We start from the raw sequence: 21,824 nt of genomic DNA on the forward strand, positions 1-21,824 counted from the left end.
GGGTCTGAAGGGTCTGAAGGGTCTGAAGAGTCTGAAGAGTCTGAAGGGTCTGAAGGGTCTGAAGGGTCTGGAGGGTCTGAAGGGTCTGAAGAGTCTGAAGGGTCTGAAGGGTCTGGAGGGTCTGGAGGGTCTGAAGGGTCTGAAGGGTCTGGAGGGTCTGGAGGGTCTGAAGAGTCTGAAGGGTCTGGAGGGTCTGAAGGGTCTGGAGGGTCTGGAGGGTCTGAAGAGTCTGAAGAGTCTGAAGGGTATGGAGGGTCAGGAGGGTCTGAAGGGTCTGAAGGGTCTGAAGAGTCTGAAGGGTCTGAAGGGTCAGGAGGGTCTGAAGGGTCTGAAGAGTCTGAAGGGTCTGAAGAGTCTGAAGAGTCTGAAGGGTCTGGAGGGTCTGAAGGGTCTGAAGGGTCAGGAGGGTCTGAAGGGTCTGAAGGGTCTGAAGGGTCTGGAGGGTCTGAAGAGTCTGAAGAGTCTGAAGGGTATGGAGGGTCTGAAGGGTCTGAAGGGTCTGAAGGGTCTGAAGAGTCTGAAGAGTCTGAAGGGTCTGAAGGGTCTGAAGGGTCTGGAGGGTCTGAAGGGTCTGAAGAGTCTGAAGGGTCTGAAGAGTCTGAAGAGTCTGAAGGGTCTGGAGGGTCTGAAGGGTCAGGAGGGTCTGAAGGGTCTGAAGGGTCTGAAGGGTCTGAAGAGTCTGGAGGGTCTGGAGGGTCTGAAGGGTCTGAAGAGTCTGAAGGGTCTGAAGAGTCTGAAGGGTCTGAAGGGTCTGGAGGGTCTGAAGGGTCTGAAGGGTCTGAAGGGTCTGGAGGGTCTGGAGGGTATGGAGGGTCTGAAGGGTCTGGAGGGTCTGGAGGGTCTGGAGGGTCTGGAGGGTCTGAAGGGTCTGGAGGGTCTGAAGGGTCTGAAGGGTCTGAAGGATCTGGAGGGTCTGAAGGGTCTGGAGGGTCTGAAGGGTCTGGAGGGTCTGGAGGGTCTGAAGGGTCTGGAGGGTCTGAAGGGTCTGAAGGGTCTGAAGAGTCTGAAGAGTCTGGAGGGTCTGAAGTGTCTGAAGGGTCTGGAGGGTCTGAAGGGTCTGAAGAGTCTGAAGGGTCTGGAGGGTCTGAAGGGTCTGAAGGGTCTGAAGGGTCTGAAGGGTCTGGAGGGTCTGAAGGGTCTGGAGGGTCTGGAGGGTCTGTAGGGTCTGAAGGGTCTGGAGGGTCTGGAGGGTCTGGAGGGTCTGAAGGGTCTGGAGGGTCTGGAGGGTCTGGAGGGTCTGAAGGGTCTGGAGGGTCTGGAGGGTCTGAAGGGTCTGAAGGGTCTGGAGGGTCTGCGCTTGGTGAGTTTCTAACAGGAAAAGACGTTTTCGCGTGTCTTTCCGTGTAGAGAAGCTAGAGCTAAAGAGCTAAAGCTAGCCCTTAGAGACGCTAACGAAGCTCTGATTGGTTGAAGTAGCTGTCAGTCAAAGTCCACAGGGGGAGAGGCGGGATTCAGTGAACCAGAGCGTTTTCTCTTCCGGGTTTCAGAATTAGCCCCAGAAAATCTTTTATTTCACACAAAATGACTTTTCCTTTGCGCCAAAAATAAACTATGACCATGTTAATGTTATTTCTGGGGTTTGGACGAGCTAAAAAAGCAGGATACAGGTCCTTTAACTAACCCACCGCTAACCTTAACTAACCCACCGCTAACCCTTTACCGACCCACTGCTACCAGTCACGAGTGAACTGCTGACAGACGCTGACCAATGAAAACAGGAGGAGTTGGTCTGAACTCCTGATGCCTTCAGGATCAGGCTGGAAATGGGAAAAATGAAATCTGGCAGGGTGGGAGCTTCCCACAGCAGAACGAGTCCAGACAGGAACTGTCAGCTCTACCAAGGACTGTCAGTTCCTGCTTCCTGTCACTTCCTGTAACCAGTCACTTCCTGCTTCCTGTCACTTCCCGTGACCAGTCACTTCCTGTAACCAGTCACTCCCTGCCTCTTGTCACTTCCCATAACCAGTCACTTCCTGTAACCAGTCACTTCCTGTTTCCTGTGATGGTACTCACGGGTGTGGCGGCGTCTCGGCCTCTAGCAGGCGGCCGTGGATGGAGGTGAGGGGGAGGAGCCATGAGGGGGCGTGGCAGCTGGTAAAGGTGGAGGGGGAAATATGGCTGAGGGGGGAGGGGGAGGGGAGAAAATCAAAATGATGCTTATGGAGACAAAACAGAGTGAAGCTCAACATCTGGATGTAACCCGACACCTCTCGCATCTGGCTGATTGAGCATCTTCCTCCTCTGAGTCTAACATGTAGGTGAACTCCACTGAGTAACTAGTTACTCTTTATCTGAGTAAAAGCCGTGACTCCACCCCCGGGGTGAATCTCAGGCCTGTGATTGGCTGAGAGCTGAGCTTCACTCTCGAAATGAAGATGAGTGAGTCGGGGTGTGTCGGCTCGGGTGGGCGGAGCCAGCCTCACCCGGTTGTAGAAGGGGTGCTGCGGTCCGGCCGAGCCACTGAAGTAGCTGCTGATTGGCTGAGGGGAGGCCACGCCCCCAGCCGGAGGAGGGAAGGGTCCGCTGAAGGACGCCGACGGAGACAGGCCCAAGGACACCTGGCTGTACATGGACGAGGGGCGGGGCTGGGCCTCCTGCAGGGGGAGGGGCGGGAAAGAGGCTCCGCCCACATTCATCTGCTCCCGAGCAGCTCGCACATCTGGATCAGAGAGAGACACATCTGGATCAGAGACACATCTGGATCAGATGGACCGGGATCAGGGCTCTGGACCGGGAGCAGGGTTCTACAGGGTTCTGGACCGGGAGCAGGGTTCTACAGGGTTCTGGACCGGGAGCAGGGTTCTACAGGGTTCTGGACCGGGAGCGGGGTTCTGGGACTGACCTGCGATGATCTCCCTGAGTTTGGGGTCCAGGTTGACGGTGCAGGGCAGGAAGGTCCGGACGTCCCGGGCCGTCAGAACCGGAGTCCTGGAGGACAGGAAGACCTCGAAGCTGCGGACGTCCCCGTCGATCTCCAGCAGCGGCTCCACGTCCTTCGTGGTCGGAATGTTCCTCAACACCCTGAGACGGAGACACCGGGACGCCTCACCAACAGGCGGACAAAACAGGCGGACAGCAACAGGCAGACAGTGACAGGCGGGCAGCAACAGGCGGACAGCAACAGTTGGACACGCAACAGGCGGACAGCAACAGTTGGACAGCAACAGGCGGACAGCAACAGTTGGACAGCAACAGGCGGACAGCAACAGGTGGACAGCAACAGAACCAACAGCAACAAGTGGACAGCAGCAGGCCGACAGCAACAGGCGGACAGCAACAGGTGGACAGCAACAGGCAGATGAAACAGGGTCAACAGCAACAGGCAGACAACAGCAGAACCAACAGCAACAAGCGGACAGAGACAGGCGGATGAAACAGGCGGACAGCGACAGGCGGACAGAGACAGGCGGACAACGGCAGAACCAACAGCAACAAGCGGACAGAGTCAGGCGGATGAAACAGGCGGACAGAGACAGGCGGGCAGCAACAGAACCAACAACAACAAGTGGACAGAGACAGGCGGACGAAACAGGCGGACAGCAGCAGGCGAACAGAGACAGGCGGACAGCAACAGAATCAACAGCAACAAGTGGACAGCAGCAGGCCGACAGCGACAGGTGGACTGCAACAGGGTCAACAGCAACAGGCAGACAACGGCAGAACCAACAGCAACAAGCGGACAGAGACAGGCGGACGAAACAGGTGGACAGCAGCAGGCGAACAGAGACAGGCGGGCAACGGCAGAACCAACAGCAACAAGCGGACAGAGACAGGCGGACGAAACAGGCGGACAGCAACAGGCGGACAGAGACAGGCGGGCAACGGCAGAACCAACAGCAACAAGTGGACAGAGTCAGGCGGATGAAACAGGCGGACAGAGACAGGCGGGCAGCAACAGAACCAACAGCAACAAGTGAACAGCAACATGCAGACAGCAACAGACAAGCAGCAACAGGCAGGCAGCAACAGGCGGGCAGCAACAGGTGGACAGCAACAGAACCAACAGCAACAAGTGGACAGCAGCAGGCCGACAGCAACAGGCGGACAGCAACAGGTGGACAGCAACAGGCAGATGAAACAGGGTCAACAGCAACAGGCAGACAACAGCAGAACCAACAGCAACAAGCGGACAGAGACAGGCGGACGAAACAGGCGGACAGCAACAGGCGGACAGAGACAGGCGGGCAACGGCAGAACCAACAGCAACAAGCGGACAGAGACAGGCGGACGAAACAGGCGGACAGCAACAGGCGGACAGAGACAGGCGGGCAACGGCAGAACCAACAGCAACAAGTGGACAGAGTCAGGCGGATGAAACAGGCGGACAGAGACAGGCGGGCAGCAACAGAACCAACAGCAACAAGTGAACAGCAGCATGCAGACAGCAACAGACAAGCAGCAACAGGCAGGCAGCAACAGGCGGGCAGCAACAGTTGGACAGCAACAGAATCAACAGCAACAAGTGGACAGCAGCAGGCCGACAGCGACAGGTGGACTGCAACAGGGTCAACAGCAACAGGCAGACAACGGCAGAACCAACAGCAACAAGCGGACAGAGACAGGCGGACGAAACAGGCGGACAGCAGCAGGCGAACAGAGACAGGCGGACAGCAACAGGCAGACAGCAGCAGGCAGACAGCAACAGGCGGGCAGAGACAGGCGGGCAGCCAGGCCCTGGCGGACCTCACCTCTCGTACAGCGTCTTGAGGGGACAGTGGTCGGGGACGCCGTCCGTCTCCTCCAGGTGCAGCAGCAGCCAGGACGTCCTGTAGGGCCACTGCTCCGTCAGGTGGATCCAGGACGCCAGCCGGTCCCAGCCGAACGCGATCTGATTGGCCCGCAGCAGGCGGCCTGCGGGGCGGGGGGGAGGGAGGGGTTAGGGCGGGGCTCGGCGGAGGGGGCCGGAGGGGGCGGAGCGGGGGGCGGAGCCTGACCCGTCACTGACACGATGTTGAGCAGCCGCCTCAGGCTCTGGGGACTGATGTCGTTGAACCAGTCCTCCGTCACCATCAGCTTCGTCAGGTCGAACGACATCTGCCGAGTCACCGAGCGCTGCGCCTGCCGCCGGCGGTACGTGTCCTGGAGCCGGGTCACGGGTCAGAGGTCAGAGGTCACGCTCAGGTCACAGGACAGAGGCCACAGGTCACGCTCAGGTCACAGGACAGAGGTCACAGGTCACACTCACCCTCCGGTTCAGAGTCGTCCTGCTGCCAAACTTTAACTCCCCCAGACTGTGCTGAGACAACTTCCTGTCCAGCTCCTCGTGCCAGCCTGCGCACACACACACACACACACACACACACACACACACACGCACACACACACACACACACACACACTCATTGTAACACAGCAGTGTGTGCAGCGAGGCAGGAGTGTGTGTGTGTGTGTGTGTGTGAGTACTGCAGCTGGCTTCAGCGTTACCAAGGTTACCGTCGGCGGCGGCGGCGTCCCCGTTGGCGGGCGCGGCGGCGGCGGCGGCGCACATCCTCCTGGCGCTGGAGAGGCCCCTGCTGTTGAGGAAGACGGGCAGGTGCACGATGTTCCTCATGTAGTCGTGGCCGTTGATGTTGGAGTCGCGCAGCACGCTGTTCAGGTTCTGGTTGATGGCCTTGATGATGATGTGCGGGTCGCTGGCGAAGATGGAGATGAACGGCCCCTTCGAGAAGAGGACGCGCACCTGAGGAGACAGCGGCGGGCCGTCAGAGGCCCCGCCCCCGCAGGCCCCGCCCCCGCAGAGGCCCCGCCCCTCACCGTGTCCAGCATCTGCAGCACCCGGTCCTGCTCGCAGGAGTCCAGGCCGTCGATGACCACGGCCAGCCGGGTCTGGTGCTGCGTGAAGCCGTCGATGGTTTTGGTCATTCGAGACATGAGGTCCACCTCCGACTTCAGCACCTGGACACACACACACACACACACACACACACACTGAGGCACCAGCACGCCCTCCAGCAGCCTGCAGGAGGGGCGGGTTCTGTCAGAAGGTTAGACGTCCTCCTCCGGCTGCAGCTCCTCTCGGCTGAGATCCGGGTTACTTTCAACACCGACTCACTTCCTCTTTTCTTTCCTTCTGTTAAACAATAACCTGTCCCAAAGGTTTCCTTTGACGTGAGCCCCTCCCTCCCCTGAAGCCCCTCCCACCCCAGGAAGCCCCTCCCTCCCACGAAGCCCCGCCCACCTTCATGAAGCCCTCGCTCTTCAGCTTGTGCATCCTGTTGGCGGCGCCGTGGAGCCTCTTCCTCTGGGAGTGCAGCACCGAGTCGGTCACCTGCCACCAGGTCCTGCAGTTCAGCAGGACGGCCACGCCCACCACGCCGCCCAGGCCCACCAGCACGCCGTTCACCGAGCGGTTCTGCCCGTCCGCCCGGAACGCCGCCAGCAGCGCCAGGCCGGCCAGCAGGCAGGACAGGACCAGGACGAAGAGCACGAAGGACGGGACGCAGCACGTCTTCTTCCACTTCCTCTTCCCTGAGGGGGACGGACGACGGCATCAGGACCGGAGGGAAGCCCCGCCCCCGCCAAACCCCGCCCCACCAAGCCCCGCCCACGCCCCACCAAACCCCGCCCACGCCACGCGTCCCCCGCCCCGCCCCGCCGGAGACATCACCTTGCGTCTCCTCGGTCTTGAAGACGCGGAAGAGACGCGTGGCGAGGAAGCCGAACTCCCGCTCACAGGCGTCGGACAGCGTGGCGATCATCTCCGCCAGGGACGTCTCTCCTCCAACGCTGGACAGACGGTTGTAGTCCGTGAACAGGAACCTGCAGGGGGACGTGAGGGGGACGTGAGGGGGACATGAGGGGGACGGGAGGGGAAAGGGAGGGGGACGCCACATGGACCTGGAGGGAACAGATGTCTCCTCTCTGGTACCTGGTAGGGTTCCTAACAGGCAGGGCTCTGGAACCCGGTGGGGCTCTGGAACCCGGTGGGGCTCTGGAACCCGGTGGGGGTCTGGAACCCGGTGGGGCTCTGGAACCTGACAGGCAGGGTCCTGGTACCCAGTGGGTTCTGGTACTCGATGGGGGTCTGGTACCTGGTGGGGGTCTGGAACCTGACAGGCAGGGTCCTGATACCCGGTGGGTTCTGGTACTCGGTGGGGGTCTGGTACCCAGTGGGGATCTCGTACCCGGTGGGGCTCTGGTACCTGGTGGGGGTCTGGAACCTGACAGGCAGGGTCCTGGTACCCAGTGGGTTCTGGTACTCGATGGGGGTCTGGTACCTGGTGGGTTCTGGTACCTGACAATCAGGGGTCTGGTACCCGGTGGTTCTGGTACCTGACGGGCAGGGCCCTGGTGCTCTGCTCCGGCAGCTCCGGCGGGTTGACGAACATCAGCTTCAGCAGCAGCTCCAGGTACCCGACATGCCGGGCGAGCCGGGTGCTCAGAAGCCACGCCCACGTCCAGCTGTCCCCCTCCCGGCGGCCGCCGAAGTACACCAGCACTGGAACCACAAACCCACAACGTCAGCGGGGTTCCAACAGGTCGACGGCCACTCTGGTTCCACGGGTTCTACTCCCAGCCCGGTTCTCCAGGGTTCTCCAGGTTCTCACCGAAGAAGAGGTGGATCAGGGCCAGCAGGCTCAGGGAGACGGCCACGGACAGCTTGGGGTCGACGGAGAACCCGAGGACGACGGCGACGGAACCACAGAGCAGCAGGGACAGGAAGACCAGGACCCAGGAGAACTGGAACAGTGGCTCCACCTGCTGGCCAGCGAAGGTCTTCATCTCATCTGGGGGGGTGAGGGGGGCGGGGGGGGGGGGGGGGGGGGGGGGGCACGGCTTCAGTCCACTTTAGTCATAAAACACAGCTTAACAACAGAAGCATCCCCCAGGGTCCCCCAGTGTGTCCCAGCGTCCCTCATCGTCCCCCAGCATCCAGAGAGTCCCCCAGCATCCCCAGAGTCCCCCAGCATCCCCTGAGGGAGGATCCCAAGGCGTTCCCAGGCCAGCCGAGAGACATAGTCTCTCCAGCGTGTCCTGGGTCTTCCCGGGGGTCTCCTCCCAGTGGGACATTCCCGGAAAACCTCCCCAGGGAGGCGTCCAGGAGGCATCCTAACCAGATGCCCGAGCCTCCTCAGCTGGCCCCTCTCAATGTGGAGGAGAAGCGGCTCTACTCTGAGCTCCTCCCTGGTGACTGAGCTCCTCCCCCTGTCTCTAAGGGAGTCCAGCCCCCCTACGGAGGAAGCTCATTTCGGCCGCTTGTATCCGGGATCTTGTCCTTTCGGTCATGACCCAAAGCTCATGACCAGAGGTGAGGGTGGGAACGTAGACTGACCGGTAAATCGAGAGCTTCGCCTTTCGGCTCAGCTCCCTCTTCACCACAACGGACCGATACAACGACTGATCACTGCAGACGCTGCACCGATCCGCCTGTCAGTCTCACCTCCATCCGTCCCCCACTGTGAACAAGACCCCAAGATACTTAAACTCCTCCACCTGGACCAGAGTCTCTCCACCGACCTGGAGAGGGCAAGCCACCTTGTTCCGGTTGAGGACCATGGCCTCGGATTTGGAGGTGCTGATCCTCATCCCTGCCGCTTCACACTCGGCTGTGAACCGCCCCAGTGCATGATGGTCCGGGTTCGATGAAGCCAACAGGACAACATCATCTACAAAAAGCAGAGATGAAATCCTGTGGTCCCCGAACCGGACCCCCTCCGGCCCCTGGCTGCACCTAGAAATTCTGTCCATAAAAATGTTGAACAGAACCGGTGACAAAGGGCAGCCCTGCCGGAGTCCAACATGCACCGGGAACAGGTCCGACTTACTGCCAGCAATGCGGACCAGACTCCTACTCCGGTCCTACAGAGACCAGACGGCCCTTAACAGGGGGCCCCGGACTCCGTATTCCCAGAGCATCCCCCCACAAGACACCACGAGGAACGCGGTCGAACGCCTTCTCCAAGTCCACAAAACACATGTGGACTGGTTGGGCAAACTCCCACGAACCCTCGAGCCCCTGTGGAGGGTGTAGAGCTGGTCCACTGTTCCACGACCAGGACGAAAACCGCATTGTTCCTCCTGGATCCGAGGTTCGACTATCGGTCGGATCCTCCTCTCCAGTACCCTGGATTAGACTTTCCCGGGGAGGCTGAGGAGTGTAATCCCCCTATAGTTGGAGCACACCCTGGGAGGGTGTGCTCCTGCTTTTGATACAATCGACCACAATATTCTCCTGCAGAGGTTAGAATGTGAGGTTGGCATCAGAGGAAAAGCCCTCTGCTGGTTCAAATCCTATTTATCTAATAGGTACCAATTTGTTCACGTTAACCAACAGTCCTCACCGTGCTCCCAGGTCAGTTCTGGGGTTCCTCAAGGGTCCGTGCTCGGGCCAATTTTATTTCTGTTATATATGCTTCCTTTAGGGAACATAATTAGAAGTCACGATATCAATTTTCATTGCTATGCAGATGAGACACAACTGTATTTATCTATGAAACCTGATCAAACTAATCAAATAGACAGACTCAGTGACTGTATCAGAGAAATTAAATCCTGGATGACTACGAACTATCTCCGTCTGAATCCTGGCAAAACAGAGGTCATTATACTAGGCCCCCATAAACTGAGAGAGTGTCTATCCAAACAGATTATTACCTTAGATAACGTCAGTGTATCCTCCTCCTCTACTGTCAGGAACCTCGGGGTCTTATTTGATCAGGATATCTCCTTTAAAGCACACATCAACCTGGCTTGTAAAACAGCATATTTCCACTTGCGCAACATAGCTAAAATAAGAAACATTCTACCTTGAAGCGATGCAGAAAAACTCATCCATGCATTTGTTTCTACTAGACTGGACTACTGCAACTCCCTTCTCGCAGCCTGCCCAAAAAGTGTATTAAAAAACTTTCAGTTGGTTCAAAATGCAGCCGCCAGATTATTAACTGGAACTAGAAGACGTGAACACATTACTCCCGTTCTAAAATCTCTTCACTGGCTTCCTGTCGAGTTTAGAGTTAGATTTAAAATCCTTCTCCTCACTTACAAAATCCTAAATGGGATGGCTCCGACCTATCTACAAGATGCTTTAACGCCTTATCGACCAATCAGAGCACTCCGCTCTCACAATGCAGGGTCACTGGCAGAGGCGGTTCAGGCTACAACCCCCCCCATCCCACCCCGCCCCGCCCCACGGCCAACAAAAACTTACCGCCAAACCCCACCACCAAAACAACAATATATAGCAATACATTATATTATTTTTGGATTATTTTATGAAATATAATCTTAAATATTTCAGTTCAGTTCTGTGGCTCAGCAACATACTAACAAAAGGCTAATAAATGGCCTCTATCGTTCACATCACTCATAAAAAAATGCATACCTCTATCTTTTGCTCGTTTCTCCTCCTCTTTTTCTAAACTGGGCATCTGATAGAGTCTTTGGTCTTTTACTTGGATCCATGATCAAAACATTGCCTTTCGTCAGCGCCTTCCGGTCACGGTTCACCGGAAATCAACCGGAGTCCGGAGTCACAAGTAAACAAATTTACCAAGATTTTTTTTCCATTTTTTTTCACATAACCCAGTCAGTTACTGAGGGTCTGTATTAATTATGAAATACAATTAATGTTGAAGCAGTCCGTGTTGGCACCAGTCTGCCCCCCCCCCGCCCCGCCCCCTTGCCAACCTCTGCAGTCGCTCGTTGACCCCCCCCCCCCCCCCAGACAGCCCGAACGGACACACAAGCTGACAAATGAGTGCCCCCCAGCGCTCACGCCACTAACTTGACATGGAAATGAGTACAAGTCTGGAAAACTGGCGAGTTTTTTTGTTTTTTCTCTCTCTTGCGCTCGGCGCCAGTGCGCCCTCTCAGAGACTGCGCCCTGGGCGGTCGCCCACACCGCCCACAGCTAAAACCGGCCCTGGTTACTGGTGACTCCTGGGGTCTCTAAACCAGGGGTGGGGAACCCTGGTCCTGGAGGGCCGCTCCCTGCTTCAACACAGCTGATTGCAATGAGGCTCGTGATCTGGCTTCTGCTGGACTTGGCCATGAATCTTGATTCGATTCAGGTGTGTTGAAGCAGGGAGACGTGGAAAACATGCAGGTCTGCGGCCCTCCAGGACCAGGGTTCCCCACCCCTGCTCTAAATGGACACTAGGTGGAAGAGCCTTTAGCTATCAGGCACCGTTTTTATGGAACCAGCTTCCAAGTGGTGTCAAAGAGGCAGACACAGTCTCCACATTTAAGGTTAGGCTCAAGACGTTTCTCTTCGATGCAGCCTATGATCAGGTCAGCTAGGGAGTCTAAACTAAACTCAACTCAACTCAACTCAACTCAACTCAACTAAACCAAACTAAACTAAATTAAACTAAACTAAACTATACTAACTAAATACTAGTTTAAACAGTAAAGTATCCACAAAGCTGCCCCAGGAGCTAGAATGCTGTGGGAAGTACGGTGCACTGAGCCCTGTCCTCTAATGTCTGAATGTTCTTCCCTTTAGTCCGTTCATTGCTTTTCCCCTGCTGTCCCCCCCTTCGAGGGGGAGTCTTCTCCAGTTTCAGTTGCTGACTCCACTATTACGAAGGCCTACGAACAAGCTCCGTCCGGACCGGGAGGACACTCCTGTCGGTCCTGCCCGTGGACTGGCTTCGGTTCTACTGCTGGGATCCGTGGTTCTTGTGCTGGACCGTCCAACGGACTGTCCTCAACATAGTCCTAGGCTTTACTTCTTATTGTCTCATGCTAGCTGTTGCCAAAGCTGTCCGTCCCTGGGAGAGGGATCCCTCCATACTGTGGTTCTCCCCAAGATTTCTTCTTCTCCCACTGGGTTTCTGGAGTTTCTTCTTGCCGGATGTGAGGGTCTAAGGCGGTGGTTGCTTCGTTTTGTCTCGTTACTGTGAATTTGACATATTACCATTATGCTTATTCACTGTTTTTATTTTTACCGACCAATGTAACATCTTGAAGCCTCTGAGGCAGCTGCTGTTGTGATACTGGGCTGTACAAAAATACATTGATTGATTGATTGATCGTCCCCGGCATCCCTCATTGTCCCCGGCTTCCCTCATCGTCCCCGGCGTCCCTCATCGTCCCCGGCGTCCCTCATCGTCCCCGGCGTCCCTCATCGTCCCCGGCGTCCCTCATCGTCCCCGGCGTCTCACCCTCCAGCTTCTTGAGCAGGAAGCTCTTGCCGCTGCCCCACTGGGCGTACAGCCCCACGCAGATGGGCGGCTGCATGGTCGGCTCGCTCAGGATGTCGGCCAGCGCCGAGCTGTACAGGTCGTAGCCCAGCATGTCTCCGTCCGTCTCCGAGGGGGACAGGTGTCCTGCGGGAGGAGGGGACAGGTCAGCTCCGCCCCCCCCGTCCTCGGGCGGCGCGCGGCGGCCGTACTCGCTCCGAAGATCTGCGTGAGGATGCTCTTCTGGTGGCTGCAGTCCACGTTGTAGGGCGTCTCGCCGGCGCGGTTGGGCCGGTACAGCAGCCGGCCGTCTTTGGGGTTCCGCAGCAGCAGCTCGGCCAGGCGGCGGCTGCGGCCGCGGATCGCCACGTGCAGCGGCGTGTCGCCCTTCTGCGGAGACACGGCGGGCCGGGCTGAGCGCCGGGGCTCGGGCTGGACGGCGGTTGTGTCCGTACGGGTCTCACCTTGTCCACGGCCGACACCTTGGCTCCTTTGTCGAGCAGCAGCTCCACGATCTCCACGTTCCGCATCTTGGTGGCTTTGATCAGAGGAGTCTCCCCGTCCTGACAGGCAGACGGCGTTAGAATCACACCATGACGGCTACAGCGTGACGGCTGCAGCGTGACGGCTGCGGCGTGACAGCTACAGCGTGACACTACGACGTGACGGCTACAGCGTGACGGCTACAGTGTGACGGCTGCGGCGTGACGGCTACGGCGTGACGGCTACGGCGTGACGGCTACGGCGTGACGGCTGCGGCGTGACGGCTGCGGCGTGACGGCTACAGCGTGACACTACGACGTGACGCTACAGCGTGACGGCTACAGCGTGACACTACGACGTGACGGCTACAGCGTGACGGCTACAGCGTGACACTACGACGTGACGCTACAGCGTGACGGCTACAGCGTGACGGCTACAGCGTGACACTACGACGTGACGCTACAGCGTGACGGCTACAGCGTGACACTACGACGTGACGGCTACAGCGTGACGGCTACGGCGTGACACTACGACGTGACGCTACAGCGTGACGGCTACGGCGTGACACTACGACGTGACGGCTACAGCGTCACGGCTACGGCGTGACACTACGACGTGACGCTACAGCGTGACGGCTACAGCGTGACACTACGACGTGACGGCTACAGCGTGACGGCTACGGCGTGACACTACGACGTGACGCTACAGCGTGACGGCTACAGCGTGACGGCTGCGGCGTGACGCTACAGCGTGACGGCTACAGCGTGACGGCTACGGCGTCACACTACGACGTGACGCTACAGCGTGACGGCTACAGCGTGACACTACGACGTGACGGCTACGGCGTGACGGCTACGGCGTGACGGCTACGGCGTGACGGCTACAGCGTGACACTACGACGTGACGGCTACAGCGTGACGGCTACGGCGTGACACTACGACGTGACGCTACAGCGTGACGGCTACAGCGTGACACTACGACGTGACAGCTACAGCATGACGGCTACGGCGTGACGGCTACGGCGTGACACTACGACGTGACGGCTACAGCGTGACGGCTACGGCGTGATGGCTACGGCGTGACGGCTACAGCGTGACGGCTACGGCGTGACACTACGACATGACGCTACAGCGTGACGGCTGCGGCGTGACGGCTACGGCGTGACACTACGACGTGACGGCTACAGCGTGACGGCTACGGCGTGATGGCTACAGCGTGACGGCTACGGCGTGACACTACGACATGACGCTACAGCGTGACGGCTGCGGCGTGACGGCTGCGGCGTGACGGCTACGGCGTGACGGCTACGGCGTGACGGCTACAGCGTGACGGCTACGGCGTGACACTACGACATGACGCTACAGCGTGACGGCTACGGCGTGACGGCTACAGCGTGACACTACGACGTGACGGCTACAGCGTGACGGCTACGGCGTGATGGCTACGGCGTGACGGCTACAGCGTGACGGCTACGGCGTGACGGCTACGGCGTGACACTACGACATGACGCTACAGCGTGACGGCTGCGGCGTGACGGCTACGGCGTGACGGCTACGGCGTGACGGCTACGGCGTGACACTACGACGTGACGGCTACAGTGTGACACTACGGCGTGACGGCTACGGCGTGACGGTTGCAGCATGACAGCTACAGCGTGACGGTTGCAGCATGACAGCTACAGCGTGACGGTTGCAGCATGACGGCTACAGCATGACGGCTACAGCGTGACACTACAGCATGACACTACAGCATGACACTACAGCGTGACGGTTGCAGCATGACGGCTACAGCATGACGGCTACAGCGTGACACTACAGCATGACACTACAGCGTGACGGTTGCAGCATGACGGCTGCAGCGCGACGGCTACAGCATGACACTACAGCGTGACACTACAGCGTGACGAGGGCATGACAACAGTTACAGCATGAAGACAGCATGACAAAGGCTACAGCGCGACGGCGCTACAGCGTGACGACGGCAAGACGAAGGCTACAGCATGATGAAGGCTACAGCGTGACGACGGCTACAGCATGACAGCTACGGTATGACGATGGCATGATGAAGGCTACAGCATGACGAAGGCTACAGTGTGACGGCTACAGTGTGATGGCTACAGCGTGACAACGGCTACAGCATGATGACAGCTACAGCGTGACAATGACTACAGCATGACAATAACTACATCGTGACGACAGCTACAGTGTGGCTACAGTGTGACGACAGCATGACGAAGGCTACAGGGTGACGCTACAGCGTGACAACAGCTACGGCGTGACAACAGCTACGGCGTGACAGCTACAGCATGACAGCTACAGCGAGACAGCTACAGCATGACAGCTGCAGCATGAAGACGGCTTTAGCATTACTTCGGCTCCAGCATGACAACAGCTACAGTGTGATGGGTACAGCATAATGGTTACAGCGTGACGACTGCACCAACAGCATGACTACGACTACAACGCGACGGCTACAGCGCGACGGCTACAGCGCGACGGCTACAGCGCGACGGCTACAGCGCGACTACGGCTATAACGTGACAGCTACAGAAAGATGTTAGAGCGTGACGACTAGGGATGCACATGGTTAACCGTTTAACGGTTAACCGATAACAGGATCTTTGACCGTTAATACTATCGGTTATTTTTTTGTTTTCAGCTCCAGCTGGGAGCTCTCCACACAGCCGTGCGTCTTCCTGCAGCTGGCGTTACGTTACAGGTATCAATGACGGCGCTACAGACGACTCCTTCAGTCACTGATTAATTCCAGGGGCCTTCATGTTGTGCAGTCGGGGAGGACGATACGGCAAAAATGTCATATCACGATTTTTTAAAATTAATATCACGATCACGATTTTATCACGATTCCTTTATATGTTTTTTTCTAGACTAATTTGCAAGTTTGATCATTTTCCCCCCAATATTAAACATTTAAAACGTATAAACTGTATTTAAACATGTGAAACCCTAAAAGAAAAAAAAGACAATTGAAGCTAAAGAAACTGGCTTTAATTTAAATAGTACAGGTTTTTTTCTAATCAGAATGTGTAATGAACACAAACATAAAAAGTCATGAACAGCAATAGAGTGCACTTTTGTAGCACAAAAACTAAACACACCAAATAGATTATTAAAAAGGTCAATAAAAATGCAAACTTAGCTGGTTACCACTTAAAGGACAACAATTTAGAACAAAAACAATTTAACTTTAATATCTATAACCTGAGTGAATAATACAGCTGCTTGAGAACTATTTTTTGTTCAGAGATCTAAACTTTTATCTCCTTTTAAAAATGAGGTAAAAGATAATGAACAATAAAGTTACTTTTGTAACACAAAAAACTAAACACGTCAAATAGCTTTTTAGCAGTTTTAATGGGATACAGTGTTAATAGTTGCGCTATCTGACCACTAGAGGGCTCTGTCTCCACTGAAAACAGCCCCTCATCATCCCATTAAACCAAAGACGTTCCACTAGTGATCAGACTGAAGGTTCGTTTCAGCTGTTAGCTTGATGGTTTGTTCACTAAGTGTCTTTTCACATTTCTGTGATTTGTTGTATATAAAATCCCTCATGCTAGCTTGTGAACCGCTAGCGGTAGCTCGCTAGCTAGCATTAGCATCGGTGCTAGCTTCAGCGTCTCTCCCTCCAGCTTGTTGGGGTGTTTCTATGGCGACTGATCTCTTGTAGATCCTGTACTGCTGCTGTAACCCAGCTCTGCCTGACACAGCCTCCACCCAGCCTCCACCCAGCCTCCACCCAGCCTCCGCCCAGCCTCCACCCAGCCTCCACACAGCCTCCACCCAGCCTCCACCCAGCCTCCAGCCTCCACCCAGCCTCCACCCAGCAGCAGCTCCACCCAGCCTCCACACAGCCTCCTCCCAGCCTCCACCCAGCCTCCACCCAGCCTCCACACAGCCTCCTCCCAGCCTCCACCCAGCCTCCACCCAGCCTCCACACAGCCTCCTCCCAGCCTCCACCCAGCCTCCACACAGCCTCCACCCAGCCTCCACACAGCCTCCACCCAGCCTCCACACAGCCTCCACACAGCCTCCACCCAGCCTCCACCCAGCCTCCGCCCAGCCTCCAGCCTCCACCCAGCAGCAGCTCCACCCAGCCTCCACCCAGCCTCCACCCAGCAGCAGCTCCACCCAGCCTCCACACAGCCTCCTCCCAGCCTCCACCCAGCCTCCACCCAGCCTCCACACAGCCTCCTCCCAGCCTCCACCCAGCCTCCACCCAGCCTCCGCCCAGCCTCCAGCCTCCACCCAGCCTCCGCCCAGCCTCCACCCAGCCTCCAGCCTCCACCCAGCCTCCACCCAGCCTCCGCCCAGCCTCCAGCCTCCACCCAGCCTCCACCCAGCCTCCGCCCAGCCTCCAGCCTCCACCCAGCCTCCGCCCAGCCTCCACCCAGGCTCCGCCCAGCCTCCACCCAGGCTCCACCCAGCCTCCGCCCAGCCTCCGCCCAGCAGCAGCTCCACCCAGCCTCCGCCCAGCCTCCACACAGCCTCCGCCCAGCAGCAGCTCCACCCAGCCTCCACACAGCCTCCACCCAGCCTCCACCCAGCAGCAGCTCCACACAGCCTCCGCCCAGCCTCCACCCAGCCTCCAGCCTCCACCCAGCCTCCAGCCTCCACCCAGCCTCCAGCCTCCACCCAGCCTCCACCCAGCCTCCACCCAGCAGCAGCTCCAGTCAGAGAAGCTCCACAGCGCTCCGCTCGCTGTTAGCTGCCTTTGCGTCCTGAACGCAGCTCTGGCTGTGGCTGCTTTTTTTTTTTTCTTAATCATCGTTAATGTTGCTCCGCTTGTATCTATGATGTATGTGGAGAACTGCATAGAGGGAACATTTAGTTGATATTATCTGAAGCTTTCAGGGAACATCATCACTCCAAAAATATTATATATAGGTGAAAAAAGAACGAGGAGAACGTGCCCTACAGACGGTTTAACCATCTGACGTTATAATCCTGAACGATCTTATATCGTCATATCGCACACCCCCAGGGGAGGGTGTGTGTCTTTGTGCGCATTGACGCATGTGGCACAAAACCAGCGTTACATTGAATATTATGTTTTATCTCCAGACGCCGCGGGTCGTCCAGATTCACAGTGAAGTGTTTCGGTATGAAGCCGCAGCATCCAGATCAACATTAAGCTTCATCAGAACGGTTTAAAAATCGGATTTCAGAAGCTAAAACTTTATTTAGGAAATTAATCAGAACACACAAAAAAATCTCCAGCGCGCTCACTCGCCACATCATTTAAAAAACAACAGGAGACGATTGAAGCCTACAGTGCTGTTAGTTATATCGGAATCTTGTAGCTTTTCTTACATTTTAGATGAGAATTTGCTGTCATTGTAAATCTGCAGTTCAGCACCGGACAGCGCCGAGTCAGTGACTCAGCTGAGCGCACATTTCCTGGTCGGAATGGAGGGACGTCTGCGTGCCGGAATAGCGATATTTCAGAATGGTGATCGGCGCGGCAGCATGGAGCCGCTCAGCAGGGCGTTTAAAGCTCGTCCTGCTTCGCGTGGCTTTGGAGCCTCGGCGCTCCGCCGCTCCACGCTGTGCGTTCAGGCGCAGTGTTCCACACATCCTCCACAAGCTTTTCCGGCTCTACAGACTGTTTCTCTGCTCCTTTATTACAGATTATTTAGAGAAAATGAAGCACATACATTGTCGGTACGTTATCATTTAGTATTAAAGTTTATTTAGCCTTTTTTTTTTTCTTTTTTCTGAATCGCGGGGCGGCGCCGGAGCGATTCTGTCGGCAGACCTTCTCCTCCTCCAGACAGGCTGCTGATTGGTCCGCGCAGACCAATGGGCAGACATGTGAAGCAGGACGGGCCTTAAACCTGATCGGTTAACGGTTATTAACCGGTTAAAGGGCGCCGGTTATCGGCCATAAAAAAATATATAAATTGTGCATCCCTAGACGACTGCACCGTGACGGCTCCGGCATGACGATGGCTACAGCATGACAACAACGACAGCATGACGGCTGCACTGTGACGATGCCGACAGCGTGACGGCGAGTGTAACTGCTACAGTGTGACGATGCCTACAACGTGACGATGGCTACAGTGTGACGATGGCTACAGCGTGACGATGGCTACAGCGCAACGATGGCTACAGCGTGACGATGGCTACAGCGTGACGATGGCTACAGTGTGACGATGGCTACAGCGTGACGATGGCTACAGCGTGACGATGGCTACAGTGTGACGATGGCTACAGCGCAACGATGGCTACAGCATGACGATGGCTACAGCATGATGCTAGTGTGACTGCTACAGTGTGACGATGGCTACAGTGTGACGATGGCTACAGCGTGACGATGGCTACAGCATGATGCTAGTGTGACTGCTACAATGTGACGATGGCTACAGCGTGATGATGGCTACAGTGTGACGGCTGGTGTGACTGCTACAGTGTGACGATGGCTACAGTATGACGATGGGTACAGCGTGACGGCGAGTGTGACGATGGCTACAGCGTGACGATGGCTACAGCGAGATGGCTAGTGTGACTGCTACAGTGTGACGATGGCTACAGCGTGACGATGGCTACAGCATGAGGACTAGTGTGACTGCTACAGTGTGACGATGCCTACAGCGTGACGATGCCTACAGCGTGACGATGGCTACAGCGTGACGATGGCTACAGCGTGACGGCTAGTGTGACTGCTACAGCGCAACAATGGCTACAGCGTGACGATGGCTACAGCGTGACGGCTAGTGTGACTGCAACAGCGTGACGATGGCTACAGCGTGACGATGGCTACAGTGTGACGATGGCTACAGCGTGACGATGGCTACAGCGTGACGATGGCTACAGCGTGACGATGGCTACAGTGTGACGATGGCTACAGCGTGACGATGGCTACAGCGTGACGATGGCTACAGTGTGACGATGGCTACAGCGCAACGATGGCTACAGCATGATGCTAGTGTGACTGCTACAGTGTGACGATGGCTACAGTGTGACGATGGCTACAGCGTGACGATGGCTACAGCATGATGCTAGTGTGACTGCTACAGTGTGACGATGGCTACAGCGTGATGATGGCTACAGTGTGACGGCTGGTGTGACTGCTACAGTGTGACGATGGCTACAGTATGACGATGGGTACAGCGTGACGGCGAGTGTGACGATGGCTACAGCGTGACGATGGCTACAGCGAGATGGCTAGTGTGACTGCTACAGTGTGACGATGGCTACAGCGTGACGATGGCTACAGCATGAGGGCTAGTGTGACTGCTACAGTGTGACGATGCCTACAGCGTGACGATGCCTACAGCGTGATGATGGCTACAGCGTGACGATGGCTACAGCGTGACGGCTAGTGTGACTGCTACAGCGCAACAATGGCTACAGCGTGACGATGGCTACAGCGTGACGGCTAGTGTGACTGCAACAGCGTGACGATGGCTACAGCGTGACGATGGCTACAGCGCAACGATGGCTACAGCGTGACGATGGCTACAGCGTGACGATGGCTACAGTGTGACGATGGCTACAGCGCAACGATGGCTACAGCGTGACGATGGCTACAGCATGATGCTAGTGTGACTGCTACAGTGTGACGATGGCTACAGTGTGACGATGGCTACAGCGTGACGATGGCTACAGCATGATGCTAGTGTGACTGCTACAGTGTGACGATGGCTACAGCGTGATGATGGCTACAGTGTGACGGCTGGTGTGACTGCTACAGTGTGACGATGGCTACAGTATGACGATGGGTACAGCGTGACGGCGAGTGTGACGATGGCTACAGCGTGACGATGGCTACAGCGAGATGGCTAGTGTGACTGCTACAGTGTGACGATGGCTACAGCGTGACGATGGCTACAGCATGAGGGCTAGTGTGACTGCTACAGTGTGACGATGCCTACAGCGTGACGATGCCTACAGCGTGACGATGGCTACAGCGTGACGATGGCTACAGCGTGACGGCTAGTGTGACTGCTACAGCGCAACAATGGCTACAGCGTGACGATGGCTACAGCGTGACGGCTAGTGTGACTGCTACAGCGTGACGATGGCTACAGCGTGACGATGGCTACAGTGTGACGGCTAGTGTGACTGCTACAGTGTGACGATGGCTACAGCGTGACGGCTAGTGTGACTGCTACAGCGCAACAATGGCTACAGCGTGACGATGGCTACAGTGTGACGGCTAGTGTGACTGCTACAGCGTGACGATGGCTACAGCGTGACGATGGCTACAGCGTGACGATGGCTACAGTGTGACGATGGCTACAGCGCAACGATGGCTACAGCGTGACGATGGCTACAGCATGATGCTAGTGTGACTGCTACAGTGTGACGATGGCTACAGTGTGACGATGGCTACAGCGTGACGATGGCTACAGCATGATGCTAGTGTGACTGCTACAGTGTGACGATGGCTACAGCGTGATGATGGCTACAGTGTGACGGCTGGTGTGACTGCTACAGTGTGACGATGGCTACAGTATGACGATGGGTACAGCGTGACGGCGAGTGTGACGATGGCTACAGCGTGACGATGGCTACAGCGAGATGGCTAGTGTGACTGCTACAGTGTGACGATGGCTACAGCGTGACGATGGCTACAGCATGAGGGCTAGTGTGACTGCTACAGTGTGACGATGCCTACAGCGTGACGATGCCTACAGCGTGACGATGGCTACAGCGTGACGATGGCTACAGCGTGACGGCTAGTGTGACTGCTACAGCGCAACAATGGCTACAGCGTGACGATGGCTACAGCGTGACGGCTAGTGTGACTGCTACAGCGTGACGATGGCTACAGCGTGACGATGGCTACAGTGTGACGGCTAGTGTGACTGCTACAGTGTGACGATGGCTACAGTGTGACGATGGCTACAGCGTCACGGCTACAGCGTGATGGCTAAAGCGTGACGGCTAAAGCGTAACGACGGCTACAGCGTGACAGCGGCGGTGTGGGGGTCTCACCTTGGTGCAGGTCTCGGTGTCGGGGTTACACTGCAGGATGTCTCTCACCATGGTGGCGTTTCCTTTCTCCACGGCCCAGTACAGCGCCGTCTTACTCTCCTGTGGAACCGAGGCAACACTGTGACAACAACCGCAACAACGATAACACCATGACAACAACATGAAAACAACAGCAACAAGCACACCAAAACTGTGACAACCACAAAATCCAGGCTATCACAGCAACGACAACAACCAGGATACCATGGCG

General features: G+C 56.6%; 1 protein-coding gene across 1 annotated transcript in view; it reads right to left on the reverse strand.

Annotated features, from left to right (window-relative positions):
• Positions 1–21,824, reverse strand: part of kidins220b (kinase D-interacting substrate 220b) — a 35,733-nt gene that overhangs the window by 6,845 nt on the left and 7,064 nt on the right. Inside the window, 16 exon segments of the mRNA XM_030087369.1 lie at positions 2,014–2,118; positions 2,424–2,659; positions 2,843–3,021; positions 4,689–4,851; positions 4,935–5,079; positions 5,186–5,271; positions 5,425–5,680; positions 5,755–5,895; positions 6,179–6,468; positions 6,608–6,759; positions 7,273–7,438; positions 7,548–7,727; positions 12,108–12,272; positions 12,338–12,515; positions 12,590–12,688; positions 21,575–21,673. Coding sequence (XP_029943229.1) covers positions 2,014–2,118; positions 2,424–2,659; positions 2,843–3,021; positions 4,689–4,851; positions 4,935–5,079; positions 5,186–5,271; positions 5,425–5,680; positions 5,755–5,895; positions 6,179–6,468; positions 6,608–6,759; positions 7,273–7,438; positions 7,548–7,727; positions 12,108–12,272; positions 12,338–12,515; positions 12,590–12,688; positions 21,575–21,673 — 2,640 coding nt within the window.

Source organism: Salarias fasciatus, unplaced genomic scaffold (genome assembly GCF_902148845.1).
Source record: "Salarias fasciatus unplaced genomic scaffold, fSalaFa1.1, whole genome shotgun sequence".
Classification (NCBI taxonomy): domain Eukaryota; kingdom Metazoa; phylum Chordata; class Actinopteri; order Blenniiformes; family Blenniidae; genus Salarias; species Salarias fasciatus.